The sequence below is a fragment of the Lontra canadensis genome, unplaced genomic scaffold, assembly GCF_010015895.1.
Source record: "Lontra canadensis isolate GAN:19392208 unplaced genomic scaffold, GSC_riverotter_1.0 scaffold174, whole genome shotgun sequence".
Taxonomy (NCBI): domain Eukaryota; kingdom Metazoa; phylum Chordata; class Mammalia; order Carnivora; family Mustelidae; genus Lontra; species Lontra canadensis.
In genome coordinates this window covers 966,108-993,347 of record NW_022631168.1, presented here as the reverse complement: position 1 = coordinate 993,347, position 27,240 = coordinate 966,108, and the positions used below count along the sequence as shown (strand labels likewise).

At 60.0% G+C, this 27,240-nt stretch overlaps 4 protein-coding genes across 6 annotated transcripts in view; all 4 read left to right on the top strand.

Annotated features, from left to right (window-relative positions):
• The first annotated feature begins 3,237 nt into the window (after positions 1 to 3,237).
• Positions 3,238 to 10,085, top strand: FAM3A (FAM3 metabolism regulating signaling molecule A). The gene is made up of 9 exons (XM_032846347.1): positions 3,238 to 3,616; positions 5,140 to 5,253; positions 5,759 to 5,782; positions 7,794 to 7,917; positions 8,033 to 8,091; positions 8,505 to 8,555; positions 8,828 to 8,912; positions 8,989 to 9,115; positions 9,880 to 10,085. Exons 1-9 carry the CDS (start codon positions 3,604 to 3,606, stop codon positions 9,973 to 9,975), a joined length of 693 nt encoding a protein of 230 aa, XP_032702238.1. The 5' UTR covers positions 3,238 to 3,603; the 3' UTR covers positions 9,976 to 10,085.
• Positions 10,086 to 14,440: 4,355 nt separating this feature from the next.
• On the top strand, positions 14,441 to 18,304 carry SLC10A3 (solute carrier family 10 member 3). 3 transcript variants are annotated; one of them, XM_032846328.1, is made up of 3 exons: positions 14,573 to 15,205; positions 15,769 to 15,830; positions 16,496 to 18,304. In XM_032846328.1, the coding sequence occupies exons 1-3, from the start codon at positions 15,031 to 15,033 to the stop codon at positions 18,062 to 18,064; spliced, it is 1,806 nt and encodes a 601-aa protein (XP_032702219.1). In that variant the 5' UTR covers positions 14,573 to 15,030; the 3' UTR covers positions 18,065 to 18,304. The 3 variants fall into 3 exon arrangements, with proteins under 3 accessions (XP_032702221.1, XP_032702219.1, XP_032702220.1); XM_032846330.1 differs by lacking the exons at positions 14,573 to 15,205; positions 15,769 to 15,830 and adding an exon at positions 14,441 to 14,539; XM_032846329.1 differs by lacking the exon at positions 15,769 to 15,830 and having other exon boundaries at positions 15,060 to 15,205.
• A 661-nt stretch (positions 18,305 to 18,965) lies between these two features.
• UBL4A (ubiquitin like 4A) lies at positions 18,966 to 21,654 on the top strand. Its single transcript, XM_032846351.1, has 5 exons — positions 18,966 to 19,101; positions 19,263 to 19,368; positions 19,564 to 19,778; positions 19,890 to 20,204; positions 21,315 to 21,654. The coding sequence occupies exons 1-4, from the start codon at positions 19,054 to 19,056 to the stop codon at positions 19,998 to 20,000; spliced, it is 480 nt and encodes a 159-aa protein (XP_032702242.1). The 5' UTR covers positions 18,966 to 19,053; the 3' UTR covers positions 20,001 to 20,204; positions 21,315 to 21,654.
• Positions 21,655 to 26,739: 5,085 nt separating this feature from the next.
• The window catches only part of LAGE3 (L antigen family member 3), a 1,689-nt gene continuing 1,188 nt past the window's right edge, over positions 26,740 to 27,240 (top strand). The window contains exon 1 of the mRNA XM_032846385.1: positions 26,740 to 26,972. Within this exon, the coding sequence (XP_032702276.1) occupies positions 26,740 to 26,972 (233 nt within the window). The remainder of the gene's footprint in view (positions 26,973 to 27,240) is intronic.

The following is a 27,240-nucleotide window of genomic DNA, read 5'->3' as shown; positions in this document are numbered from 1 at the left end:
GTCGCTGAAGGTGTGACCGCGCCTTACCCCGCTTACCACCAGAGGGCGCTGTTCTGCCTACTCTAGTTCCCAGCCATGCTGGAAACTCATCCCGAAAACACAGACCTGAGCATAACTTCAAGCCCTTGGAGGTCGGGAGACGTCAAATAAATGAAGATGCGGGAGTCCGTCCGGACCCTGGCAGGGTCCTCAAGCTCAGAGTCCTCTGCAGAGCCCCACAGGCATTCCTAGACTTTGGGGGACCCAGGAGAGCTGTGTTCTGGGGATTGTCCTCTTGAGTTCCCAGGCTCCCTGGGGGACCTGCTGGCATGGCATCACCAGGGAGGATTCCCCTGGGGATGTGGGAGGATCCACATAAGGGGAGCAGCGGGAGCCCAAAGTAGAAGAGGGACCTAACTTCTCTGGGGCCCCCAACACATGATGACCAGGTGTGAGTGCGGAGAGTGGTGTGTTGGGACCTCCCGATTTCCTCCAGCTCTGTCTCCACTGTGACAGGCACAAGGATCCAGGTCAGGGCACCCCAGATCTGAGCGCCACACCAGGGCATACACGTAAGGGCCCTGGTGATGACAGTCAACTGTCACCTGACCCCTGGGTGACTGAGAAAGAGAGCAGGACCTGATGACAGTCACCTGTCAGCTCTAGGAACCTGCAATGGGGAAGACAGAGAAGTCCCAACTAAAGGCATTAAGCTGTCACCGCAGCTCCAAATGCCATCTGACACAGAACTTGGGCCTTGCTGAACTAAGACAAGTGTCTCCTCAGTCCTGGGGGTCTATAATGGGGAAGAGAGATGACAGACACGGTGAGGAGACCCATCTGTCACCTCACGTCCCTGTGCTTACATGCGATGAATGGCAGCAGTCCCCTCCGCTCCGGGCTCCTGTGCCGAGTCCCCTTCCCCCTCAGGCATGGTGCTGAGCCTCATGTGGAGCAGCGAAGGACCGGTGAGGTCGTTCAGCTGTTAGCTCAGATCTGGGTTCCCACCCCGAGACGCAGCGCGAGCCCCCGACACATGGTGCGCGAGCAGCGCTGCAGGGCGCTCAAGCCCGGTGACTGCATTCCGGCGCATGGCCAGACCTGAGCCCTTGGTTTGAAGGGAGAATGAGGCACTGAGGAGAGACATGAGAGCCCAGATGAGGACAGTCGAGGACAAATCTTGCCGCCTGTTCTGGAGGCTGGACTGAGGGGCTACTGAGGACATTTCGCTGTCCCTTAAGCTGTTGGTTATTAAAGACAGGCAGAGGCAGGAAGGACTGCGTGGGAGAAATCAGTTGTCGCCTGAGGTCTGGTCGCCTCATCTAGAGGGGAGGCAAGAGGTCCCAGGCGAGGGGCCGACTCAGGGCCTTAGGTGGTCCCCACCCGCTGCTAACTCTGCTTCAGTGTCTACTGAGAGCAGCAGATGACAGATCCGTTGAGGACATCCACTGGCACCTCAGCTCCGGGGACTACACGGGCACAGGTAGGGACGCCTGGAGGAGAGGTTCTGTGTCCCCTCACGGCCCTTGCCTGCACCCGGGCGGGCGGAGACGTGAGGGCCTGGGACGTGAAGGCGGCCACGCGCTGCCCGTCCTGGCTGAAAACGAGTCCGCGAGCGGAGCTGGGAGTCGGGCGAGGCTGCCGCACAGGCCCGACGACCTGGAGCGGATCCAGTCTCTTGCTTGGTAGCTGTGGGGACGGCGGTTGTGCGGTTGTGCCTCTGGCCCCTCAGGGGGACTCATTAAAGCAGCCTCTTCGAGACTCCTGCCCTGGACAAGATGTAAACGCGGTTGTCTCTGAACTACCGAGCGGGCGGGTGCCCCGAGTCCGGCGGGCACCGCGAGAGCGCGGGCAGTAGGAGCTCCCTCTGCCGGCGCCGGCGCCTGCAAACCTTGGGGGAGAGACGGTGCACCCGGGGTTCGGGAAGACTTGTGAGTTTGACGGGTGGTCAGCATTAGCTCGGATCCCAAATTCTATGAAAAAGGAAAGAAAAAAAAGCTAAGCGCGGACTGCAGCAGCAGGGGCCTGCCTGGAACTCATTTCCTTGATCTTAGATGTTGCCCACGGAGAAGGTACTGGCTCCTAGCCCGAGCTGTCGCTGCCCGGCGCTACAAGCTTTCTCTGTTTTGGATTCTTTCCTTAAGAAGGTTTCCGCAGGCGGCTTGGGCGGGTCAGGGCAGGCCGTGTTCCTGGGCTCTGCTGCCACCGGGGCGCTGCCCTCCAGAGAGCAAGGCGGGCCCGCCCGACGGCGGGTGCTGCTCTCCGGGTGATGCGTGACGGGGGCGTGCTGGGCCGAGGCCGCGGCCTTCCCACGGGAGGGGAGAGGGCAGGAGCGAGTCCTCCCTAGTCCGCGACCAGCGACAGCACGTGGACGTGCTTCGCTCTGGAAAACAGGGTGGGAGGAAAGGCGTCGTTCTGGCCTGGGCATACTCACGTTTTCCGTTTTCCCGTGGACTCCTGCGTGTCTCCAGCTTTCTAAAGACACACATGTCAATTTTCCAAAAGGTTTCGGTTTTCTTTTAAAGATTTTATTTATTCATTTGACAGAGATCACAAGCAGGCAGAGAGGCAGTCAGAGAGAGAGGAGGAAGCAGGCTCCCCGCTGAGCGGAGAGCCCGATGGGGGACTCGATCCCAGGACCCTGGGATCATGACCTGAGCCGAAGGCAGAGGCTTAACCCACTGAGTCGCCCAAGCGACCCCTGAACAATTTCTAATTACACCCCTAGATCCGGTCGCTTCGTCCAGGCTTCAGAAATCTGACCGCAGGCCAGGAGCTCAACCCCAGTCCTCAAAGCCGGCATCTCCCACTTTGGAGGAGCCCGAGGGAAGACTTCTGCCGCGGAGCCGACGTGGGATGCCGCGGACACCGCCCTGCTCCTCCCGAGCTGCGGCCGGGGGCGGGACCAGAGAACACTCAGGGGCAGGACCGGAGCGGAGGCCTCCTCCCACCCCGGCTGAAACGCCTGCTGGAGGCGGGCCTATGGGCGGGGGTCCGCGGACCTGGGGGCGGGGACTCCACGGTCTTCTCCCCTTGAACGGCGCAGCGGCAGGGCGGGAGCGGATGGCGGGGGTGGCGCCTGCGAGCCGTGGCCCCGCCCCGGACCGCCATTGCCGGGACCGTCAGCGGAGCTGCGCACCTCTCTCGCCGCGCGTCGCGGAACATAGCCGGGCAGCCGGCCTGACCGGGCTGCCTCCCACCCCAGCTTGCATCTCCCCCACGGCCAGGCAAGTCTCCACTAGCCTAGCTCGTGTCATCCGTGTCCCCCAGCCTTGGAGGTTGGGGGACGACCCGAGCTCAGGGCCTCCCACGGAGGAGGCCCACGTCCGGGAGAACCACCTTTCCTTCGCGGCCCCAGAGGCTCCTGTGGGCACGATCGTGAGCCGACGGGTTCCGGAGGACTCTCCTGTCCTGGCAGCGCTTCTCTCCGCGTGCTCGAGGAGCCTCACCAGCTCGTTGGACGAGCAAACCGGTGCACCGATCACGTCTTCCCAGCAGCAGGGGCCAAGCCCAGGGTCATCCTTGAGTTCCACCCAAACCTGTTCTTCTGCTGTATTGCTCCCAGAGCGCACGGTCCCCAGACAGTGCTCCTGCCGGCAGCCCCAACCCCTGGGAGAAGTGGACATGAGGTTGGCAGGTGGGTGGCTTCCACAGTGAACGGGAGGTAGTTGGAAAAGGGACCAGACTGAGGCTCAGGTGTCCGGAGGTCTGTGTCTGGAGGGGCCCGGGTGGACCGATGACTGGGATTTTGTTAATGGAGGGCCCTACACAAACACCCATTCTGTGACCTCGAGTAAATCCTTTCACCTCCCAGGAAGTCAAGAGCTGTGAAATAGAATCAGGGCAGTCGATTTCTCCCAACTCGGGTAACTGGCCGCTGTCTGAAAAAACGAGTTGTGGGAGAGGCTGCAGGGAGCATGGCGGCTAGGAAAGGGGGGCGGGGTGCAGTCGCGGAGGGGCGTGGTCTTAGAGTGGAAGTTGACCGGAGCGGCGATGGAGCTGGGTAAGAACCGGTGGCAAACCTGCCCTAGGCCCACCCGACAGCAAGACAGATGGCTTGGCTGGGGGAGGAACAGATGAGAGTGGGTGATGCCAAGCAGAACTCAAGAACTGGAATTCAGGGCTGCTGAAGGTTGCAGCCTTGTAAATGTATCCCAGTAGAGCCACTAGTGAGGAATCGGCTGGGAGGGTGTGGCCTCAAGATCCGCGAGGGCTGGAGCAAAAAATACTGCTTTGTAGGTTAATTGGGGGCCAGGAGTTGAGGGCACCTATCGGGAGAGTAGACTGTAGGCAGAGAACACAGCCTGGGACAGAAGCTGGGTGTGGCCAGCATTTCAGGGGAGAGTAGAGGACAATCTAAGTAGGGAGGATGAGGAGCACCCAGGTGGGGGGTTAGGATGTGCTGCCACAGAAGCCACTGGAGAAGTGTTTCCAGCAGGAGGACCCAGGCGGCCAACTGAGAGGTCAGGAACATTGGGGCTGACAGGTGACCCAGGGAGTTGACCCCAAGAAGATCATATATGACCTTGGCCACAAGCTGTTTCAGTGGGCTCATGGAGACAAGGCCACACCGGAGTAGGTTGGAAGAGAGTGGATGGTGAGACTGCGGAAGAGGAAGGGAGGCTCGGAGAGAGGTCAGTGGCTGGACGGGGATGTGATTTGAGGGTCTCTCCTGTGCTGTCTTAACGATGGGAGCTGTTGCAGGTCTAGGAGAAAGAGTAGATAACGATTCTCGGGAGCAGAGCTCAGGTCCGGCTCCACAGCAGCTGTACGAACTGGTCTTTGGAAGGAGCAGGGACCCTCTTCTCCGTCATGATGGGAGAAAAAGAGAACAGGACAGGTGGGATGTGAATATGTTGGTGGCCACCAAGACAAAGTCTGGGGACTCCTGAGGGAGGCTGGCAGCCTCTGGAGTGGTCAGGTCTGCTCCATACCTGCCACAGAGGACCAAGCTGAAAGCCCTGGATGCAGGGTCTTCCTTCCACCCACAGGAGCTCGAGTCCCCCTCCCAGGCCTCGTGGATGGCAGCAGGCCCCCACCCTCTGGTCCTCTGCTCAATTCTTCCCAAGTGGCAGGAAGATGCAGTCCTGAGAGGCCCCAGGGCCATTCGGGAGCTCACTGACAACCGAGGTGGCCTTACCCTGTCTGTCCTGCCTCTAGGCCCCCTCCGCATTGTGGCCCTGGTTGTCACCGTGGGCCTTACGTGGATCGTGGTCAGCATCCTCCTGGGCGGGCCTGGCAGTGGCTTTCCTCGCATCCAGCAGCTCTTTGCCAGTAAGTGTGGGACGCCTCCTTGCTCTGCAGTGGCTGCCACTTGGAGGCGGGGGGGGGCACTCTGGGCCTGGGGGCAGAGGCTCAGGGTGGGGTGGGGGTGTCTCTTTCTGCCAGGCCCCGTCTAACTGCCCTCAGGCCGTCTCCCCCTATCATCCAGTTGCTCCCGTCTCTGCCAGTTAAAACCCTGGGCCCTGTTGGAGTCAGCAGAGTCTGAGCGAGGGGCAGGGGGACCTCTCCAGATATTGGGACAACAGCCTGGCTGCTTCCTGTGGGCTCTCCACCAGCCTCTGGAATGGGGAGGGGGCACTGGGTGTTGTTTACAGTGCCATTGACCCTTTTCCTGGAGCTGTGGTGGGGGGGGGGGGGTTGTGTGTGGCTTAGCCCCTGAGCTTGACCAGCCCTCCATCTCAAGTTCATGGTACAGGACCAGGGCCAGGACCAGGATGCCCTGCTGCCAGCCCCTGGAGGCCTCCACCCTAACACAAGCAACTCTCTATCCCCACAGGCCCAGAGAACTCAGTGACTGCAGGTAAGGCTACTGTCACCTCCCCACTCCTCCCAGCTCTCAGCTCCGCCTGCCTCAAGTCCTCCGGGGTCTCTGTTCTCCCTGCATCCCCCCCACCAAACTAGCCATCACAGCCCACTGGGGCTGTTTGCCGGCTGCAAACCTAGAAAACCAGTTACCTGCTTCCAGAATACACTGGTGAGACAAGCCTAGGATAGACCTTTCCATTTCAAAAGGGAGAAACTGGAAGGAATAAGGGGGTCACCAGTCCCAGCAAGTCTGAAACCCAGCAGGGCAAATGCTGTCAGGATTCAAGGCCTGAGAAGCCTCCTCTGAGGCCCACTGCTCTGTCCTCTGGCCCCACCGGAGCTGGTGGGGAAGCGGAGTGCGCTCCTGGGGGGGGCAGTCCTACCCTCTGGGCCTGTGCCGACTCTGCCCTCTGCAGCCGCTGCTCTGCCCTCAGAGCCACCCTTGTTGCCTTCTGTCCTTTCTCTGTCCTTTTCAGCCCAGGATGGCAGGGTTTCTCCTGGTATAAAATTTTTAAAAACCTTCTTGGTGTCTTGTGCTATTCATGAGACTCTAAGGTGTGAGACAGGAGGGCCCTGCAGACCTCTTCTGGGTAATCCCACCTCGATTCCCGGCTTTGGGGACAGGACCGAGTAGAACCACGAGTCATGCACCTCGGCTCGTTAGCGATCGGTCCTGCGACCACACCGGTGCGCTTAGACTGAGTCTTTTCCCAGTTCTCACATTCTGGTTCCTTTGTGCTTAACAATTCTGGTTCCAGTTTATCTTTCTCTCCTCACATCTTACTGCGAGCATCAAGGAGAAACCAGGCTGTGTTTGGAAATCTCAGCTCGGTATTCCCAGTTCAGTGTCTACAAGTTCTCCTCTCCTCAGACATCAGAACCAGACTGGGCCAAGTTCTTTGCCACTTTATGATGAGACCCACCTTTCCTCCAGTACCCAGTAACACGTTCCCATTTCCACCCGAGACCACAGCAGCAGCGTCTCTAAGGCCCATGGCCACCCCACTCTGGCCATGGTCACAACAAGCTCCCCGCGCCCTTCACCCTAGGCTCACATAGGAATCACCTTGAACATCCATATTTCTGTCAGCACCTCCCGTGAGACCGTCTAGGCCTGGTCTAGCTGCTCCCCAGATTTTTTTTTTAAGATTTTATTTATTTCACAGACAGAGATCACAAGTAGGCAGAGGCAGGCAGAGAGAGAGAGGAGGAAGCAGGCTCCCCGCGGAGCAGAGAGCCCGATGCGGGGCTCGATCCCAGGACTCTGGGATCATGACCTGAGCCGAAGGCAGAGGCTCCAACCCACTGAGCTGCCCAGGCACCCCAGCTCCACAGATTTCTACAGCCTCCCTTCACTACCCAGTTCCACGGTCAGCACCCCACCCCACCCCCCAGTGTCCCCGGGCCTCTGGACTCAAATGCCACGAACTGGACACTTGTCCTTGGATTTAGGCTTAACTAACTAACCCTACCCCACGATGAGCTCATTTTAACTGACCAGGCCTTCAGTGAGCCTGTTTCCAAATAGGGTTATATTCGAAGATGGCAGGAGTTAGGACATCAACACATCTCTTGTGGGTCACAATTTAACCTGTAACAGAGCCCCCCTCTTGTCCTCCCACCTCTGCCCAAGGGAGGGAGTCAGGTGCTTTCCTCACTGCCCGTTCCCTGAGTCACTGTCCCAGCTGCTCCCTCCTCCCCTACCTGTGCTCCTTCCCTGCAAGGCCACAACCAAGGCCAGCCCTCCTACCTCTTTTCTCCCACCGGTGGCAGAAAAGCCTCCCTAAGGTCCCTGTCACCTTGCCCTGAGGCCAGCCCCAGCAGGACACAGAGTGTCTGTGGAAGTGTCCCTGGCCTTGGCCTGAGCCACATCCTCTCTATCCCCTGTTGGTCCCCTGCTCTGTGGCCACTCATTCCTCCCTGTGGGCTGGTCCTGACCTTCCCGTCTCAGATCTCAGGTGACCCCAGGGCCAGGCCCGTGGGTCACTCCTGCTGTTCATGCTCAGAGCCACGAGCCAGGAAGTACAAGTGTGGCCTGCCCCAGCCATGCCCCGAGGAGCACCTGGCCTTCCGCATGGTCAGTGGGGCTGCCAATGTCATCGGACCGAAGATCTGCCTCGAAGATAAGATGTGAGCGCCTCGGGGTGGCCGGTGGGGGGAACGGGAGACTGGAAGCTGGATCTATGAAGGACGTTGGAGCAAACGTGCCATCTGAGGGCTCTGCCCCCCACCCCCACCCCGGTAGGCTCATGAGCAGTGTCAAGGACAACGTGGGCCGTGGACTGAACATCGCCCTGGTGAATGGTGAGTCCTTGTGATGTGGGGTCAGAGTTGAGATCGAGAAGCAGGGCCATGCCATGGCTTGCCCCCCTCCTTCCTCGTGCCCTCCCCATGAAGAGGCATCTGGACATTCGCCTCGGTCCTCTCTTCCCCTGCCCTCCCCTCTGGGAATTCCCAGGGAGGCCTAGGCAGGGGTTCATGCAAGCTCTAGGTTCCACAGAAGAAGTGACCCAATAAGCAAAGCACAGTAGCAGTAAAGAACCAGAAGTTTCCAGGAAGCTGGAGGGGGCACAGGGGGCGTGAAAGAAAGCTTCCAGAAGGTCTGCACCCAGTGGCCAGGGCCATGTCCTTAGCCTCATTCAAGGGGGGCTGCGGAGGTCGGGTGGAGCTGCCCCGCGGCTCGAGTAGCAGGACCACCTCCCTCCCTGTTACCGCAGGGGTCAGCGGCGAGCTCATCGAGGCCCGGGCCTTTGACATGTGGGCAGGAGGTGAGTCACCATGTACCGCCAGATCGCTGACGTGCTGCCCTCTGCCCATGGCTGTGGCTCCTTGGGTTCGAAAAGGCAGGGACAGGGACAGGTGTACACTCATCAGGGTTGCTATACCAGTTTGTCCCTGCACTCCCGTGGCAACCCTTCGTGTGTGTGTGTCCCTGGCCTGATCCCTTCTTTTAGTCTCCTTATTTGGAGAGCGGGGGCTGGTGGGGGTGGGCACCCTGTGCTGCCCGATGCTCCGTGTTTCATGGGACCTGTCACCCCAGATGTCAACGACCTGCTGAAGTTTATTCGGCCGCTGCATGAAGGCACCCTGGTATTTGTGGCATCCTATGACGACCCAGCCACCAAGTAAGTGACTGCCAAGGCCGGCCTCAGCCTCACGCTGCCACGGCGACCACTTAAGTCTCTTCCTTGTGTGTGGCAGGATGAATGAAGAGACAAGGAAGCTTTTCAGCGATCTGGGCAGCAAGAACGTGAAGGATCTGGCTTTTCGGGACAGCTGGGTGTTTGTGGGGGCCAAGGGCGTGCAGAACAAGAGCCCTTTTGAGCAGGTATGAGAGCCTGGCCCTCCATTTCCCGCCCCTCTGCCTCCAGCCCACCAGCGTGCCTCAGCTCACGCCTCAGGTTCCCCTGAATCTGCCGTCTGCACAGGGAAAGCTTTCACGATTAGGAAATCTTTCTCCCAGACGCCTTCCAGATGCTCAGTGCTGTCTCCTCCCGCTAGGACCCAGTGACCCATTCACCCCCATTCACCCCGCATGCCACCTCCCCTTGCCCCTGCTGCCCTCTGGCCCACTGGCCCTCCAGACCCACCATGTCAAGCCTTGTGCAAGGGGCTGGGGAGGCCCAGGCACCATCCTCCTCTTTGGGAGGCTCCTGGCCCGGTGAAAGCCCCAGCGCCCCCCAGCCCGGCCCCACCCCCACTCCCCCACACAGCCGGATGAGACAAATAGGCTGTTCCCATGGTTTCTGGAAGGCTCTGGCTGCCACAAAAGAGATGAAATGTTCCCTCTGGCTTTGTTCTTCCTGAAGCTTCCAGCAGCTCGCTGTGGGTCAGGTGAGGGCGGAACGGACATCGCGTTCCCTCCTCGCCTTCCCCGGCGTGCGGCGCCCACACTACCCCTGTGGGGTCAGCAGAGGCCTGTGCAATGCTTGCCCTGCTGCAGATGGCAGGATCGGGCCCCAGGGACAGACGGCAGGGGGCGGGGCGTGCCCTGAGCGCGCACGGTTGGCCGCCGCCAGTGCGGGGCGACCGAAGCTCCGGAGTCCCTTCCGCCCGAGGGCTGAGGCCGGGCTTCCCGCCCCTAACCCGCAGCACGTGAAGAACAGCAAGCACACCAACAAGTACGAAGGCTGGCCCGAGGCGCTGGAGATGGAGGGCTGCATCCCGAGGAGGACCACGGCCCGCTAGCCGGGCCAGGCGCAGGACCAGCCCAGGGAGGCCGCGTGCGCCAGGCCGGGAGGAGGCGCCCCTGCGGGCCCGAAGCCGGACGAGCGCGCTCTGGCCCCGCACGTCGGGGCTCCGAGGCGGTGACCCGAGGGGGGGCCGGGCGCGACCGGGGGCGGGGGCGGCGGGGGCCGGCCCCGGCTTGCTTTGATCGGGCGGTCAGGCGCCCCTCTCCGTATTTCCTCAAGCTGCCTCCCCCGGGGAGCCCCAGCCCGACCCCCGCGCGGCGACGGCTCCGGGCTCGGGTGGCGGGGGACCTGCGGTCCCGGAGCCGCTCGCCGCCTCTCTGGCCAATCCGGATTCCGGTGTGACGTCTTCGGAGAGGCCGCGCCTGCTGGCAGTTCAGGAGCCGGCGGCCTCCTGCCTCGCCCTGCGCGGGAAGGGGCCCCTGGGGAGCCGGGCTGGCGGGGCGCTACAGGGCCGTGTGACGGGCCACCAGGGGGGCCGGCCTTCGGGATGCGCTCTTAATAAACGAGTGGCCCCCAGTGGAATCAAGTGCGTTCATGTGCCGGGGGCTGGGTGGACCCGCTCCCACAGCCTTCGTAGACAACCCTAGTTTCCAGGGCTCCTGCCCCTGACACACAGCTCGCCGCTGGCATTCCGGCAGCCCTGCCCCGGCGAGAGCATTCTGCCACCAACTCCTTCCCACACTTCAAGGCCGCTAGAGACAGCGATGAGAATTAAAAACAGCCAGGTGCCTCCCCACTGCCCACACCCTCCCTCAGGAGCTTGTGTTGACCTGCGGCACTTGACTTTGAATGTCTTTGAGATCAGGGCTTCAAAGCCCAAGTTGTGAGCTATTCGCCATTTCTTAAACATTACGGTTCTGTTTCCCTTCGTTGAGTAAGAATCAGCAAGAAACTATAAGGAGTATTGCTGGAACGGCACAACCAGGAGCAAAGAAGCGGTCTGAAGTCAGAAAAAGGAGAAAAGGCAGTTTGAACTTCCTAAATCTGGGGAATCCAGGAGCCAGCCAAGCGACCTCAACGGGGCAGGGGCGAAGGACTTCACGAGTCCCGCTCTGGAGACGGGCATCCCAAGCCTTCACCTTCTAGGAGTTCACTGCAACCAAAATGTGAACAGTGTCAAGAAAGGCAAGTAAGGAGCAGGCAGAAGACTGAGAGGCCCCCAGGGCCGCCCAGAAGGAGAGGCTGTGGTGGTGATGCCGGGACCTCAAAGGTCACGGAGGTGGAGACACCAGAAGGGCCCAGAAGCTGATCGTAGCAGTCCACTCCCAGCCCGGCCCTGAGCCAAGTGCTTGATGTGCATGCATTATTTATAGACATTCTTAGAACAGTTTTAGGTTTGCAGCAATGTTGAGCAGAAACTGCAGAGTTCCACATCCCCAGTCTACGCTGAGGTGTCATCACTGAACCCCAAGTTGACAGCAGGGTTCCCTCCTGCTGTTATACAGGCTATGGGTTTGACAGATGGATAAAGGGTATTATCGTACAAATATGCACTTTTAAACCTATCATCGAAAATTCTGAACATCCCCTGAACGAGAGAAAACAGCATCGCGAAGCCCTGTGTACCCACTGAGCTGCCCAGTGATCACTGTGTGGCCAGCGTTCAAACTGCGCCTCCCACGGGCTCTCCAGTTACACGCACTACCTGCGTGGGCCTCACAACAACCCTTAGCGAGAAAGGACTATCACTGTCCCCACTTGCAGGATAGAGACAAGTCCCTGGCGAGTTTAGGAGAATTTCACTGCAGCTGAGAGGCCAGAAGCCAAGTAAGTGAGGCTCCCCAAGGTTGGTAGCATGTCCCAAAGGAAACAGAACCTCATAGAAAGTCCACACTGTGAGGCTGGGAGGCACACAGCCCCATTCAACTGCCTCATTCCACTGCTGGGGTCACTTGACTGTTCCCAAATGCCTGCCAAGGGCCTGCCCTGGGCTGGGTTACATGCTAGGACCGTTGGAGTGAGCCCCAGCGATGGTCCCTAACTCCTCAGGGGGCTTTGCCCTCACGGGGAGTCATCAGAGTCACACAGATGGAAACAGCAAGCCAGCTTAAATCCCCCCCTTGGGCCAACCCAGGCTAGGAAGCAGATGACGGTGTGGAGCACAGTCTGCCCAAATTTCCAAAGTGGAGGCAAAGCTGTATCCTTCGGTCCTCCTCCACCGGGGTACGGGGTTGGTGCCCCTCCCCCCACCTACCCTTGAGGAGTTAGGTCACCTTTGGTTGTAAATGTCAGGATCCCAATTCAAAGTGACATAACCAAAATTAAGTAATGACATGGGAGGGGGCACTTAGTGTTCCCATATCGGACCCCAATGCCCACAGGTGGTTCTAGCCCCAATTACGTTATCGGGACATGAGCTCCCTCCATCTCTTGGCTCTACTTTTCTCTGTAATTTGCTTCATTTTCAAACATGCTGTCTCCCCCACCTAGGGGGAGCAGTAGTAGAGGTCCCAGTTTAGTAATCCCAGCCAAAAAAGAGCTCCCTCCTTCCCAGCAGTTCTAGCTCAAGTCCCTGGGAACTAGCTCTCATTGGTCCAGGTCAGATTATGGGCGTATCCTCCTATCAATATGGCTGGCTCCGATTGGGCTACACCGAGACGTGTGCCCACCCCAGAGGCAAGTGCCGGAGTGACCCACATCCAGACCTTGCGTACCAAGTGTGGAGCAGGGACGGTTCCCACAAAGAAAACCGAGGTCCTGTTACCTGATGCTGGGCAGGCAAAAATGACAGTTGTCACCCGTCCCTATAAATAGCAAATGCATGCCATACTTGTGCTTGTGTAGAACGTGTCTTCCCTGCACACTCATTTACCACACAGATTCCTAGAGACGGCTGCCCGGAGACCGGGAGGTAAGCATACCTCTCAGGGTTGCCGCCGCCCTATTACATAGTACAGTGGCAGGGCTCGCGTCCGAACTGCACTTACGTTTTGACTGTCACTACTGTCTGTTCCACATGTTCTCTCAGTCCGGATGGCTTCTCTTTTGGAAGCAGATGTCCTTGACTGATTTGTAGAGCCCTTCCTCCTCTCCTGAGGAAAATTAGTAATCCCCCAAACCAACTATGAACATTCTCTTACCTTTAATGTAGCCGTCCTTTTCCCCTGTACAGACTTCCAAATCCCCTCATGCCGGACATCCCCCCAGCCCATTCTGGCTTTTCAGGGAGGGCTGAGGTGACTGACAGTAACAGGGAGCAGCCTTCTAACTACATTTCCTCCCCTTGAGCCCTGGCAGCAACTCCCATTTAGTTGGATTATTAAAACACAGGTTTCCTCCAGGGAGGACAAGTCTTTTAGGCTCTCCTTCCCCAGGTCTTCCGGGCTGATCCATTTGCCTTCTCCATTGGGCCAGTAATACCCGTCCTCAGACACCCAGACCTGCACTGCCCTTTTGTAGACTGCACATTCCATTGCAGCGTTGTGCCAAACGCAGGCCTCTCCCCTGCACCAGGCCACTTCCATCAGGACCCCCTTTGCCTCATTTGTGAGGGCTAGTACCAGGGATGTTGAGATACAGTACACACAAATGGCTTACAGCTTACTGGTCCTCTGAGGCTAAAGAAGAGCGGAGAGCTAGGGCCTCTGAATGTTTCTGATCAAATCCTCTGGAGCATAAAGCCCACCATGTGTTTATCTGTTTACATATCACATACACTGCCCATGTAAACTTTATGAAACATACAATTTTTAAGTTAAATGTATTTAAATTTAAACTAAGATTTTTATTATTAAAGTTAGTATGGTGCCTGAAAAATTAAACTAAAATACAGACGCTGATTTGTTTTGTTTCCATTCTCAACGATCCAGCACCTCCTGTGGGCACGTACTGGTGATTTAGGACCACTAGCCTCCATCAGAGCCGTGACAAATTTTTCCAGAGCAGCGGGTGGCCACTGACTGACTGCAGTTGCCCAGCAGCCTTTCACAACATATAAATCCCCTTAGACTAAGCACTCGCTTATTGTCCCCCCCCCATGTCCTTTCTACACCTCACCACCTCTGTGCCCAACTTATGCCATCAGTTTGCTTTCCTTTCCAGCGACGCCTTCAGACTCTGCTAGTAGCGCCAAATAGTTCTGAAAGGCGGACAAGCTCACCGATGCCCCACAGTTTGGAAGTAGACACTCGGTCACTGCTTGAACGAAGGGAGGTGGAACTAGGCGGAGGCTATCACGGCTCGGTCGCCCGGGGGCTGCGTGGTGGTGGCGGGAACCCGAGGCCAGCCGCAGGGCGTTTGTGCACGAGCAAGGCCCCTACCCGGAGCCCGGAGCCACGTCGGCAGCTCGCACCCGCGGCCCGAGGGGGACCCGGCGTGGGCCAAGCACGACCCGGAAGACATCCTGCTCTGTGCGCCCGCGCCGACTCGCTCCCAGAAACGTCATATCCGCTCGAAACCGGCCCGGGTCGCGAGAGGCGTGCCGGCTGCCCGGGGGCGGAGCCTCGGCGGGGGGGCGGGGCCCCGGCAAGCGAGGCGGGGCCCGGCGGGCCCAGCTCGCAGGCGTCCGTGGGCCGGGCAGGCGCTGGCCCCGGAGCCGAGCTCCCGGGCCTCGGCGGCAGGTGAGAGCTTTGGGCCGGAAAGGGCGGGCAGAAGGCGACCTCTGGCCCCAGCCCGGCTCCGCGCTCTCTCGCTCGGGCGGCCGGGCCCGGCCAGGGACCGGCGCGGCCGCAGGGCCTGGGAGTGGCGTGAGGGCCCGTGGCGCGATCCCAGGACCGCCCGGGCGGCCTGCCCGCCTGTCGACTGCAGGACCGCAGCGCGAGCCCGGCGGTGAGGCCCGCCGCCCCCTCCTCGGTTGGCGCTCGAGCTCTGTGCCCAGGCGGGCAACTTCCGGACTCCCAGCTTGGGAGGAGCCGGGTCAGCAATGCCGACTGCGCTCACACCGAACACACGGCCGGTGTGGAAACAGCGTTCGGCCCAGGGTTCCCTCCCCTGCCTTAGGGTGCAGCTGCTCAAACTCGTCCAATCCCTCAAGCAGAAATGGTGTGGGATCTGGGCCAGAACTCTCTTGCAGTGACTCAAAGCCGCCAGCCGTACTGGAAGGACAGGGTGGATGGCCCTTAGCCTCCTCTCCCTTCTGAACTGGTTCACACCACCCCAGTGGCTTCCCTCCCGAGTGCTGTCGTCTTTTCCCTGTGACTCCCCTCTGCTTTGCTTCTTAAACTCCCTCTGGTTTTCCTGCCTCCCTCTTCAGCGGTGGCATGCAAAGCTGGACCAAGGCCTCCAGGGTAAGTGACCCAAACTCCAAACCAGCAGAGGCCACGGCATGCAGGGGTGGGGGAACTTTCCCAGGGATGAGCTTTGCTTAACCTGCCCTTCACCCCCTACTTCCCCTGCCCCCCAGTCTCAGATGAGGGGGAACAGGTCCAAAGACTGATAGGATCTGGAGAGGCAAGGGCCTCTTCCAGGACTGGGACACTGCAGTGAGGCAACCAACAGGAGTGAGGGTAGACCACTGTGTTCCCACCCTGGTTGCCCCAGTTCCAGCAGGTGACAGTGGCTGCCCAGATTGAGAAGTGGAAGTGGACAAACCCTTCATCCTCAGGCACCCTCTCCCGACCCACAACCGCTCATAGTCCCAGTGGAAGTTCTCAGCTTCGGTAGGGCCTCGTGTGAGCATGGGGAGGAGCCCCTGGACTCAGAACAGAGCCTCTCAGAGGTGTGACACAGTGCTCCTAAGGGGCTCAAATTCTGGGGACTGCCAGAGGAGTGGGAACTCCGATAGGAGGAAGAAAAGCACCCCGCAAACACAGGGTCTTATCTGTCCACCTCCTGCTCCTGCTTCTGGCAGTTTACTTGGGGAGAGAGGAACTGCTTCCTGCCCCAGGACTCCCGCCTCACCGCTGTCGGCAGGTACGGTAGGCCACGAAGCCATAGCAGGGCTGTTCACAATGGCATGGCGATGGTGGACGTCAGCCCTGAGGCCCTCCGCCAGTTGGTTACCCACTCACTACACACGCTGTTTTGCCAGCTGCTCTATGCCTGGCCGATGATACTTAAACAGCCTGATGGCCGCTCAGATCTGGCCCAAGCCGGGTTTCAGCACCCGGCTCTCAGCAGGCTTGTCTCCTTGCCATCCCCATGCAGCCTCTCAGAGATTTCATCCTGGGTGCAGTGTCACTGTGGTCCCTCTCTGTCTCGAAGCCCGTGGGGAACAGGCTGGTGGTGACAGGTTTGGGGGTGGCTCTCCCAGATCCATAGGTATCAGGCCATTGCTGCATGTTCGCTGTGCTGGAAAAGGCCAGGGAAAGCAGCAGGTAGCCGCAGTCTGAAAGGGAACTCCTTTCTGTAGGCGGCCCCACTGGGTGAGGGGTGGGAAACTTGAGGCAGGTATGCGGGGGAAGGGGACAGCCAAATGGCACTCAAGGGCCGCAACTAGGCATTGCCTTTCTGTTCCTGGGACTGTGGCTAGGGGCTCAGCTGGGTGTCCCAGCACTGGGCTTCCAGACCTCCTTGCTCCTGGACTCAAAGCTGCTCACCCTTACCAGATAACCTTTCTGTGTCCCTTCTCTCCTCAGGAAGAGCTCCACTGTCACGGAACACAGCACAGGGCCAGGCCCGGCCCATGGACCCTTCTCCGGACAACCCGATGGCACGAGTGGGGCTGCTCTCCTAAGCCACAGAGGGCCTGGGCATACGGTCCTCTGGGAGGAGCCATGGGTCTTAGGAGGACCAGGGGCAGCTCCGGGTGGCCTGGATGGGGTGGGGGCGGGGCTTGCCCAGGCCCCCTAGGCTTGCTCAGAGTTTCCTTGCTACTCGTCAGCCTGCCGTTGGGAGCCCACGGAATAGCCAGCGCCAACCTCGGCACAGCTCTGGGCCATACCGTGCCACTGACGGGGAGCCAATACTTGAGCATTGGGGACGGCTCTGTGATGGAGTTTGAGTTCCCAGAGGAGAGTGAGGGCATCATTGTGATCTCAAGCCGGTACCCGGGCCAGGGCAACAGGACAGGACCTGGCCCCACGCTGAGGGTCACCTCCTTGGACACAGAGGTGCTGACCATCAAAAACGTGAGTGCCATAACCTGGGGCGGCGGGGGTGGCTTTGTGGTCAGCATCCACTCGGGCCTGCCTGGCCTGGCCCCACTCCACATCCAGCTCATGGATCCCCACGAGGCCCCACCCAGGCTCATTGAGGAACGGAGAGATTTCTGCATCAAGGTCTCGCCTGCTGAAGAGACGCCCACCAGTCTCCGCACCGAGCTGGTCCACTTCTCGGAGAGCCCCATACTCTACTTGCTCCTGCCTCTTCTCTTTGTCAACAAGTGTTCATTTGGGTGCAAAGTAGAGCTCGAGGTTCTGAAGGGGCTCCTGCAGAGCCCCCAACCCATGCTGCTGGGCCTCCTGGGCCAGTTCCTGGTCATGCCCTTATATGCTTTCCTCATGGCCAAGGTCTTCATGCTGCCCAAGGCCCTGGCTCTCGGCCTCATCATCACCTGCTCGTCGCCCGGTGGCGGGGGGAGCTACCTCTTCAGCCTCCTCCTTGGAGGGGACGTTACTCTGGCCATCTCCATGACCTTCATCTCAACAGTGGCTGCCACTGGTTTCCTGCCATTGTCCTCAGCTCTCTACAGCCGCTTGCTCAGCGTCCATGAAACACTGCACGTGCCCATCTCCAAGATCCTGGGGACCCTGCTCTTCATCGCCGTCCCCATAGCAGCAGGTGTCGTGATCAGGTCCAAGCTCCCCAAGTTCTCCCAGTTGCTGCTGCAGGTCATCAAGCCTTTCAGCTTCGTGCTCCTCCTAGGTGGCCTCTTCCTGGCCTACCGCATGGGGGTCTTCATCCTGGCAGGCGTCAGGCTGCCCATCGTGCTGGTGGGCCTCACAGTGCCCCTGGTTGGCCTCCTGGTGGGCTACTGCCTGGCCACATGCCTGAAGCTGCCAGTGGCCCAGCGGCGGACGGTCAGCATCGAGGTAGGGGTACAGAACAGCCTGCTGGCCTTGGCCATGCTGCAGCTGTCCCTCCGTCGCCTTCAAGCAGACTACGCCTCCCAGGCCCCCTTCATCGTAGCACTGAGTGGCACCTCAGAAATGCTGGCCTTGGTCATCGGCCACTTCATCTACAGCAGCCTTTGCCCAGTCCCCTGAGGCCCCTAGGTCAAGCTTTCACCACCCTTCGCCCCTACCCTCCGCCCACTGTCTCCACAGTTCTTGTGTACCAAAGGCCTTCAGCTCTCATGCACTATGCACTCAGAAAAAAAAAAAAAATCCAGGCTTATTTTTTTTACTGGTTTTTTATTCTCCAGCTTTCAGTGCCAAAGAGGCCATGCTGAGTTAGGTAGGTGGGCACTGCTCAGAAAATATATTTCAATAAAAGAGAGAAGCAAGCTTGGGTGCCTTCCAGTCTTTGCCCTTGGGGTGGGGGCAGGAAGGGTGTGGCTGGGTAGAGATGTGCACAGGATGGAGGACTGGCTTGGGTGACCATGTGACCTCTGCAGACTTTCTCTCTAACCTTCCTTCCCCATGCATTTGCCTGTCAGTGAGAGGTGGACCCTACTGTTCTCGAGTGAGTGTAGGAGGATGAAGACTGGGTGAGTGCAGAGGCCGGGCTCCCCAGCCAGCTCTCAAACTCCGCTGACTTTCCGCTGCCAGGCTAGAGAAGAGAGGCAGAGGGCCCTCGGGCAGTGGGGCAAAAGCTTGGCCGCGCCGGGCCTTTACGTGGACTCCCGAGCGAGAGAATCCGGGTTTGCACGAGCCCCAGCAGCCCGCCGGGGGCGACGGCACTCCCGGCGCTCCGTCCCCCCAACCAAGCCCCAGCTTCCACCGGAAGCCAACTTGGCCCAACTCGCTCCTCCTCCCTGTCGTGGCGGGCTGCCAGGCACCGTGGCCGCAGGGAAATCCCGCAGCGCGCGTGGCGTCCCCCGACGTTCCCGAGGCGGGACTCCGGGTCTGCCCCTCGGGGGCCGACGGAGGCGGGGCGGGCCGCGCGGGAAGGGGCGGGAAGGGGCGGGGCTGGGCGCGTCCCTCGCGCTGCTTCCGGCGGCGACGGGCGGTTCCGGCGCGCGCCCGGGGCGGCGGCGCGCAGCGGGGGGCGGTTGGGGTGCGCGCCCGCCGCAGTGGACGCCGCCGCGGCCGCCATGCAGCTGACAGTGAAAGCGCTCCAGGGCCGCGAGTGCAGCCTGCAGGTAGCGTTGCGGGGGCCCCCGCCAGCGTGCCGGCTCGCGCACTCCCCCCACGCTGGGCGCGGGGACGGGCCGGGGGGGGGCGGGAGGGGAGGCCGGGGAGACGCCCTCGGCGGGGGCCCCGCGAACTCAACCCCTGCCTCGCACCCTCGGCCCGGCCACAGGTGTCGGAGGACGAGCCGGTGTCCACGCTGAAACATCTGGTCTCCGAGAAGCTCAACGTCCCCGTGCGCCAGCAGCGGCTGCTGTTCAAGGGCAAGGCCCTGGCAGGTACCCGGGCAGAGGAGCCGCCCAGGGAGCCACGCAGGAATTCGGGGGACGGGGTGTCTAGGCCGAGCTCGGGAAGGAGTGTGACGCGTGGGGTGCTGGCCACTCTGCCCTCAGGGAGGTGACCGAACCCTCTTCAGACAGGTGCCGCAGACCTTCGCCTGTGGGTAACGACTTCCATCAATCTCTCTTTGGCAGATGGGAAGAGACTCTCCGATTACAGCGTTGGGCCCAATTCCAAGCTCAACCTAGTGGTCAAACCTCTGGAGAAGGTGTTGCTGGAAGAAAGCGCCTCCCGGAGACTGGCCGAGGCCCCACCCCCGCCAGCCCCCGCCTGGCCGCTCGTCTCCAAAGTCTTGGCCCGCCACTTCAGCGCTGCGGACGCGGCCAGGGTCCTGGATCAGCTCCAGAGGGTGAGCAGGGCGGCCCAGGACGTCCACCCGCAGCCCGGCTGCGCCCATCCCCTGCCTCTGCCGCAGGGTACCCCCGACCGGCACCCCATGAATCCTGCCTTCTCTCCTCAGGATTATGAGAGGTCCCTGAACCGCCTAACGCTGGATGACATCGAGCGCCTGGCTGGCCGCTTTCTGCACCCCGAAGTGACTGAAGCTGTGGAGAAGGGGTTCCCCAAATAGGAATCTCCGGTGTGGGGAGGAGCCCGGCCAGGCTACAAGCTGCATGTAGCATTAAATATGTTCTCCTGTTGCGATTTGACTCATAATAATAATACGAATAAGAATAATAGCCAGCAGGCACCAGGGTCCCCGTACCTGGTTCGCGCTGGGGGCAGGCACAGCACACGCACTGGACACGGCTCTGCCCCCCGCCTCCCGTGAAAGGTAAGACGGCGAGGCACCAAGCAGTGAAGCAGGCAAGCCAGCATCTGAGCGCGGCCAGCTTCTAGAAGTGCCTCAGGGTGCAGAGGGGAAAAGGGGCTGTTGGACAGGTTCCAAGGGGTAGGCTTTGGCCTGTCATGTTTAGGCCACTGAGAATAAACCCTCCAGAAACTCCTCAGGCCTGAAAGGAAAAGCAGCTGGCCCAGGCTGCCCAGTCCTGTCACCTGACCTCAGACAGTTTCAGGACATTGGCAGGGGGTCAAGTGACAACCAGCCCTGGGGCCCCCGCAGCTGCTGCAGCCAGTGTGCCCTTGACAAGGAAAAGTGGGTCAGGGAGTCAGGGACCTCTGCGGTATGACCTCAGGCAAGTCCCAGTGCCACGCCGGTTCCTACTTGTTAACTCTACACCGTGGCAGCCACTCTTGAAACCTCCCTTTCCTTCATCCGTACCCAGCCCCGGGGGGAGGGATCTGTGCTCCATACACGCACAGGCCAAAAACCGAGCAGTGGCCAAGCATGGCCCAGAGATGTGACGTCTTGGCCCTCCATGTCACAGCTCTTTGGGTACTCCCTCTGCTTATTTCCTCCTGGACGTGGGCATTTCTCACCGAGGGATGACAGGTGACTGACTTGAGGTTACTCAGCCTTGGCCAGGCCCCCACACCCTGCGCTTACCCACAGTGTGGAAGTAGACCCTTCCCCTGTCGCATGGACACAGGGCCTTTCCTTCTGCACACGCCTCGCTGCCTGAGGGGAGCGCTCCGAGTGCTGGGAAGGGACTAGAAGCATGGGCTGGTGGCCCTGCTCCCACCTTGCCCTGTGTGTGGGCACCAGAGGTCACTAGACACCTACTCCTTGGCAGAGGACACCTAGGATGGTCAAGGCTAGAAGGAAGCTGCCCTCCTGCTGGGCCTCATGGGGTGAATTCTGGGTGGCCAGGCAGGGAAGACAGAGGCCCAAAGGGTGAAGGCTTTGAAGAGCAGAAAGAAGTCCCTGCCTGCTCCCACCCCCCAGAGCTGGGAATGTCAAACAGCAGGGGAGTTCCTCTGGCACTTTGCAATGCTCTCATTTTGAGTCAGGAAATTTTTGTTGAAATTTCAAATCCCACTAAAGGTGAGTGAGACGGACTCTGAACCGGAAGGAACTGCATTTGGCGTCCAGTAATGGGTTTAACCATGAAAGAAACTGGTTTAAGCCATAAAGGAAACACTGGTTGACCGAGCTGAGAAGTCCAGGGGTACTGGCAGCAGATGGACGGTTCCGCCAGACACACAGTCTCTTCCTGCCTCCCCTCTCCGGTCCAGGCCATTGCCTCAGGATCAAAAGATGGCTGTTCTCCATGTCCACGGACTCTCTTGTTCACAGCCAGCAAGGCGCACCTTCTCCCCCCGGGGTGTAGGTGTAGCTTCTTTCTCGGATACCCCCAGCAAATAAACGCTGTTCTCGTATTGCTCAGGTCACGCTCCAGTCATTTTGGCCAGAAGGGGGATGGGTGGTGGGAGGCTAGTCCTCTGGATTCCCATGGGTGGGAGGGACAGGAGGATTCCCTACAAAAGCCAGGGCTAAATGGTGGCCCCAAGCAGCAGCTGTCCACTGCAGGGGAGTGACACCATTGTGCATTTCAGACCCTAGAGATGGCCATTGAGTCCCTTGTGCTAGCGCCTCCCGGCTCAGGAGTGACAACCCTCGGGTGGCTAGAGCCATCCACTGGACACTGGACAAGGGGGTCAGGAACTCAGCCAGGACATTAGGGTGGACATGGAAGCAGGAATGAGCTTGTCAGGGTGTATGGTGGGAGCCTGGCCCAGTCTGGTTCCAGAGCCCTGTGCAGTCTTCTGTGATGACAGTCAGGAGTGAGGTGTGGAGAGAGTGTCCTAGGATCTCTGAGGACAGGTGAGGGGGCTTTCCAGAGAGGAAAAAGCACGAAAAGAGAAGAGAGGACTGGGCCTTGAGCCATTTTCCCAACTGGAGACATGGTAAAGGCCCAGAAGCTACCCAACACAAGGCCAAGGGGAAAGGTTAGTACGAGAAGCCAAGGACACCCTTCCAGAAAGGGGGGCGGTGTTGTCTGGAGCTGCCAAGAGGCACTGGTAGCAAGAAGGTCGTTGGTGACATTGGAGAGCTAGAAGTGGCTGCAAGGTGGGGAGAGGAGATGGTGGGGACAGTGACGGTGGGGGGGGCACATTCTGGAATCTTCTCTGTGCAGAAGTGTGTAGCTATGGCTGGGCAGGGATGGGCAGGCAAAGGAGGGAAGACAGGAGGAGAAAGGATGCTGCAGGGCTGGGAGTGGGAGGCACAGGGGGAAGGGGCCTGTGCTGTCAGGAGAGGAGACCAGGGACTCCCAAGTGAAGATGGAGCAGCCATAGGGCTGCACCCTCCCTCTGCCCCTCAAGTCTGGGGGTGGCCCTGGGTATGCCTGTGGGCTCTGAACGCTGTGGTTCTTCAATAGCGGTCACGATGTTTAAGGCAGGCTCTGTACCCCTCTGAGCCAAGCGCCCACCCAGGAGGTGTACTGACACCCCAGCTGCCCTTTGGGCCCTGGCCACTGTGGATCCCCGAGCCCCACTGCCTGCCCCCTTGGGGAGGGTCCTCAGGATAGTCCCCACCCCCAGGGACATGATGCACATGGTGGGCCCTGCTGTTTGTTACAATGATACTGGGAGACACAGGACGAGTTGGGGCCTCACAGATGGAAGTGGTCTGGCACCAGGCATGCGGTGCTTGTGGTGCCATTTCCCAAAGGCACGGAGCAGGAAGGGGCAGACTCGGGAGAGCGGCATTTACTTCACGGTGGAACTCACCGACTGGAGGTACACAAGCAGCTAGGCTGCCCCCACAGTTTGCTGGCATGGGCAGGCCTCCTGCACAGGCCTGGCTAAAACTGGGCCCTGCCAGCTCTGATAGGTTCAGCAGGAGTGCAGCTGAGCCGGGCCTGGTGCTTCCGGGAGTAGACATGACAGCTGTAGGCAGCCCCAGACCTTGGGGCCCAGGAAAGCCCGAAGGAGAGGCAGCTACCCTTGCCCACCTCCAGGGCTCCTGGGGAACCACCCTGTCTGCGTGCCCCTCGGGGTGTTCACTCCTTCTCTCGCTCCATTGCTGGTTCTTTCCCCCCACATACCTTACTTCTTAATGTGAGGGGCTCCAGAGCCCTGTACCCAGACCCCACTCCCCACCATCACTTCCCAAGGGAGCCTGTCCACCTTCATTCCCATCTCCGTGCTTCCCTCTTGGCCCTCTTTCCTGAGCTCCAGGCCACATCTCTAGAGTGACTGAGACAGCTCCCGGCCCTCCTGTACATGCCTCCTTCATTCCTTCCAGACACACTCCCAAAGCGCCCGCCATGTCCCAAAGGCTGGCAACGCTGGCACCGAAAGACACAGCTCCCTCCCTCGTGGCATTTACATCAGCCCCTAAGCAAGCACATTTCTCCACAGCCTGCCTCAATGAATGCCAACAGCTCTCAGCCACACTTTTAACAACAGGAAGCAGGAGGACACCCGTGTCTCTCAAAACTCTCCCTTTTCAGGATCCCTGCTCTGATGGAAGCCTTCTTCTCCCTCTCCCACTCCCCCTGCTTGTGTTACCTCTCGCGTGTCTCTTTCTCCGTCAAATAAATAAATAAATAAAACCTCTCCCTTCTCCATACGGAATCAGGCAACAATATATATTTTATTTACTTGTCAGAGAGAGAGAGTGAGAGGGAGCACAAGCAAGGGGAGCAGCAGGCAGAGAAGCAGACTCCCTGCCAAGCAAGGAGCCCGATGCAGGGCTCCATCCCAGGACCCTGGGATCATGACCTGAGCCGAAGGCAGAGGCTTAACCCACTGAGCCACCCAGGCGTCCCAAGCAACAGTATTTTTTAAGGAATCCAGAGCACTTGCCTCATAGAATGTTCCAGAGTCTAGATTTTCCCCATTGCTTCCTCATTAGATTCAGCAGAGTCTGCTTCTCTCTCTCTCCCTCTGCGCCTCCCCCTGCTCGAGCTCTCTCTAAAATAAATAAATAAATCTTTAAAAAGAAACTGCACAGAACAACAACAAAAACTTACCAGAGAGCTATATGACTGATATAAAAGTAAAGAAAACAAGATTATCATTTCAGATTATGATCAATGCAATACAATTGACTGAAATGGACATATGCAAAGAATGTTGCCTGGGGGCAGTATGTTAGTTTGGTGACATAAAAGGTTTTTCCAAGGCGACAGGGAACCAAGATCCTCATGACAAGGAGCAGCCAACCATGGGAAGATTTGTACAGAGTCTTCCAAACAGAAGAATAAATGCAAAGGGTTAGGGGCAGGCCACCCTTGGTGTGGAGCAAAGAGAAGGCCCTAGGCTGCAGAGAATGCAGGAGCAGACAGATGAGGACACAAAAGGACAAGCTGGGAACTCAGGTCAGACAGAATTGGGGTATTTTTGAAGATTTATTTATTCGTTTTTGAGAGGAGCGAGGGGGAGAGGGAGAGAATCAGAGAATCTCAAGCAAACTTCTTGCGGATCATGGAGCCCAGCAATGGACTGGATCTCACAACCCTGAGTTCATGACCTGAGCTGAAACCAAGAGCTGGCTGCTCGACCGACTGAGCCCCCCAGGCGCCCCAAACGTAGGAGCTTTTATAAGCTACATCAAGGAGTTTAGATATAATTGCAAGGGCAATGGAAAATCATTTTATGATTCTAAACAGGGATGCGATGTGATGTAACTTATATTAAGAATTAAGAGGTGATTCTGTTGCATGAACAGGCTGTAAAGGCACAAGTATAGTAGCAACCAGTCAGGAAGCTGTTGAAGGAATTGGATGGATGGTGGTTCCCACTTGGCATTAGCAATGCAGAGGGAGTGAAATGGTCTGATGTAGGGTCTGTTTTGAGGGGAGACCCAGCAGGATTTGATGCTCTAGTTCAGTTTTATGTCCTTCCTTATGATTACCAAGGACGGACACAGAAAACTAATACAACATTCCAGGATGGATATCTCTTGTCTGATTAAAAAACTGCTTTTTGATTATGAGGGTGCCTGCAGGCTGGTTCGGTGGGTACAGCATGCGACTCTTGGTCTGGGGCACGTGAGTTTTTGCCCCAGGTTGGGTGTAGAGACGACTTAACAAGAAAAAAATGAAAGAAACGTGACGTAAGGTCCCCGTGGGCCTTTTGGGGGAAGAAGCCCCCCCAAGCAAGTCAGCCCCCCCAAAGCCACCACCCAGAGATCATGGGTGTCTACACTTGGGGGTGTTGCACAGGCTTTCTGGCGTCTAGACAGGGCCGTGGGTTCTTTTGCCGTTCTGCCTTCTGGTTGTTCGTCTAGGACACGACCCGGTTTTCCGCGGCCACTGCTTGAGTTCCAGGGCCCACCCCGTCGCTCCTCGTCCCGCTGGCAGGCTTGCCCTCGCACGGGGACCACCGGGCCATCTTTCTGAAAATCGCATCTGATGTGCTCATCCCAGGGGCAACCCCCTCGAAGGCCACTTCGGGTTGTCCACCTGTACCGGCGATGGGGGCGGGGCGCGACCCAGGATCCGTCGTGGGCTCTGTCCCACCTCCCTTCCACGAATGGCTGCAAGGACGTCGAGCCACACGTCCTGGGGACCCGAACCCCGGCAAGAGGCAGGGCGGGCAACAGGCCACGAGTCCGGTGGCTTCACACGAGGTCTTGGGCAGGGGTGGGGGTGCGGTGGGGGTCGAGCTGAGGCACGACGGGACTGCGGAGGTGCGACGGGGTCACGTGTCACCCCACGGGGCAGCGTTTCGTGAGGGAGTGCTCGCTGGCCACACAGCCGGGAAGGCGGTCCCGGAAGCCGCGGGCCGCAGGCCCGGCTTGGCGGGAACCCAGCGCGATGCCGGCAGCCGCCCGAGGGAAGCGTCGTGTATGCGCAGGCGTGCCTGGATCCCACGGAGCCCTGAGGGGCGGGGCTTCACGAGAGAGCGCTCATTGGCCAGGCAGCCGTGGGGCGGGGCCTCCGGGAGCTCACGGGGCAGCTGACAGGGACTGTGGGAGGCCAGCCAAGGGCCCAGCAGGCTCGTGGGGCCGGGGCGGGTCGGTGGGGTGGGGTGGGCGATGGGGGCTGTTGGCGGAGGCGCTCCGGGCAGCCCGAGTCGCGTCGCGTACAAAGGCGCTGAGCTTTGCGAGGAAGCGCTGGCTGGCTCGGCAGCCATGGGGCCTCCCAGGGCCCAGGGGTGCAAGGGCCCACTGGGCGGGCGGCGACCACAGGCCTGGCGGCCTCCCTAGGAGCCCGTTGGCACAGGCGCCCTGGGGACGCGTCGGGCTCTGAGACGCAAGGCTTGTGGAGAGAGCCGGGCTTTCCTGGCGGGCCCCCGCCGGGTCTGTTTGGCGGGAAGCGGCCACGCGCCCGGCACCCTTTTCCCCACACCGCTCCGCCCCTCCCCGCCCCTCCCCGAGCCAGTTTGCGCGTGCGCGGCGTGGGGGCGGGGTCCGCGCGAGAGCGGAGCTTTGGGAAGAAGCCATAGTTCGTTCCTCAGCTGCCACTCGGAGGGGCGGGGCGGCGGGAGCGGCGCCCGGAGGGCGGGGCGCGGCGGCCATGCAGGCGGCAGACGCAGGCGCGGGCAGCGGGGCGGGCGCTGCGGACGAAGGCTCGGACGGCCAGGACCGTCGCCGTGGCCCGGGCGGTCCCGGCTTTCCCGGCGGCGCGGGCGAGGCAGCTGCTGCCGCCGCCGGCAGGGCTCGGCCCGTCTCGCGCGTGCGGCACGTCCCGGAGCCGGGTGGAGACGCCGCTGCCACGACTGGAAGGCGGGAGAGCCGAAGACACATATTGTATCCTGCCCGAGCGGACGGCGCGGCCTGGGCCCCTGAGGGATCGAAGGGTCGGGGCGGCCTGCGGGCGGACAGGGAGAGGGGCGGTGTTCACCAGGGGCTGGGGACGGCTAGGGCGGTCCGGCCAGGGCTGGTGGGACAGTGGTCACCCGGGGAGTGGCTGGGGGGGGTCCCGCCCAGGGCTGGTGGGACAGTGGTCACTGAGGGAGGCTGGGGGTTCCGGCCTGGGGCTGGTGGGACGGTAGTCACCTGGGGAGCGGCTGGGGGG

Excerpts from the sequence above, each read along its gene's own strand:
- FAM3A (XM_032846347.1), top strand. Across the intron at positions 7,918-8,032 it reads ATCTGCCTCGAAGATAAGAT|GCTCATGAGCAGTGTCAAGG; the intron begins GTGAGCGCCTCG and ends CCACCCCGGTAG. Across the intron at positions 8,092-8,504 it reads GAACATCGCCCTGGTGAATG|GGGTCAGCGGCGAGCTCATC; the intron begins GTGAGTCCTTGT and ends CTGTTACCGCAG.
- SLC10A3 (XM_032846328.1), top strand. The coding sequence starts at position 15,031 with ATGGCCCTTAGCCTCCTCTCCCTTCTGAACTGGTTCACACCACCCCAG. Across the intron at positions 15,206-15,768 it reads GCTGGACCAAGGCCTCCAGG|TTTACTTGGGGAGAGAGGAA; the intron begins GTAAGTGACCCA and ends TGCTTCTGGCAG. Across the intron at positions 15,831-16,495 it reads CGCCTCACCGCTGTCGGCAG|GAAGAGCTCCACTGTCACGG; the intron begins GTACGGTAGGCC and ends TTCTCTCCTCAG.
- UBL4A (XM_032846351.1), top strand. The coding sequence starts at position 19,054 with ATGCAGCTGACAGTGAAAGCGCTCCAGGGCCGCGAGTGCAGCCTGCAG. Across the intron at positions 19,102-19,262 it reads GCCGCGAGTGCAGCCTGCAG|GTGTCGGAGGACGAGCCGGT; the intron begins GTAGCGTTGCGG and ends GCCCGGCCACAG. Across the intron at positions 19,369-19,563 it reads CAAGGGCAAGGCCCTGGCAG|ATGGGAAGAGACTCTCCGAT; the intron begins GTACCCGGGCAG and ends TCTCTTTGGCAG.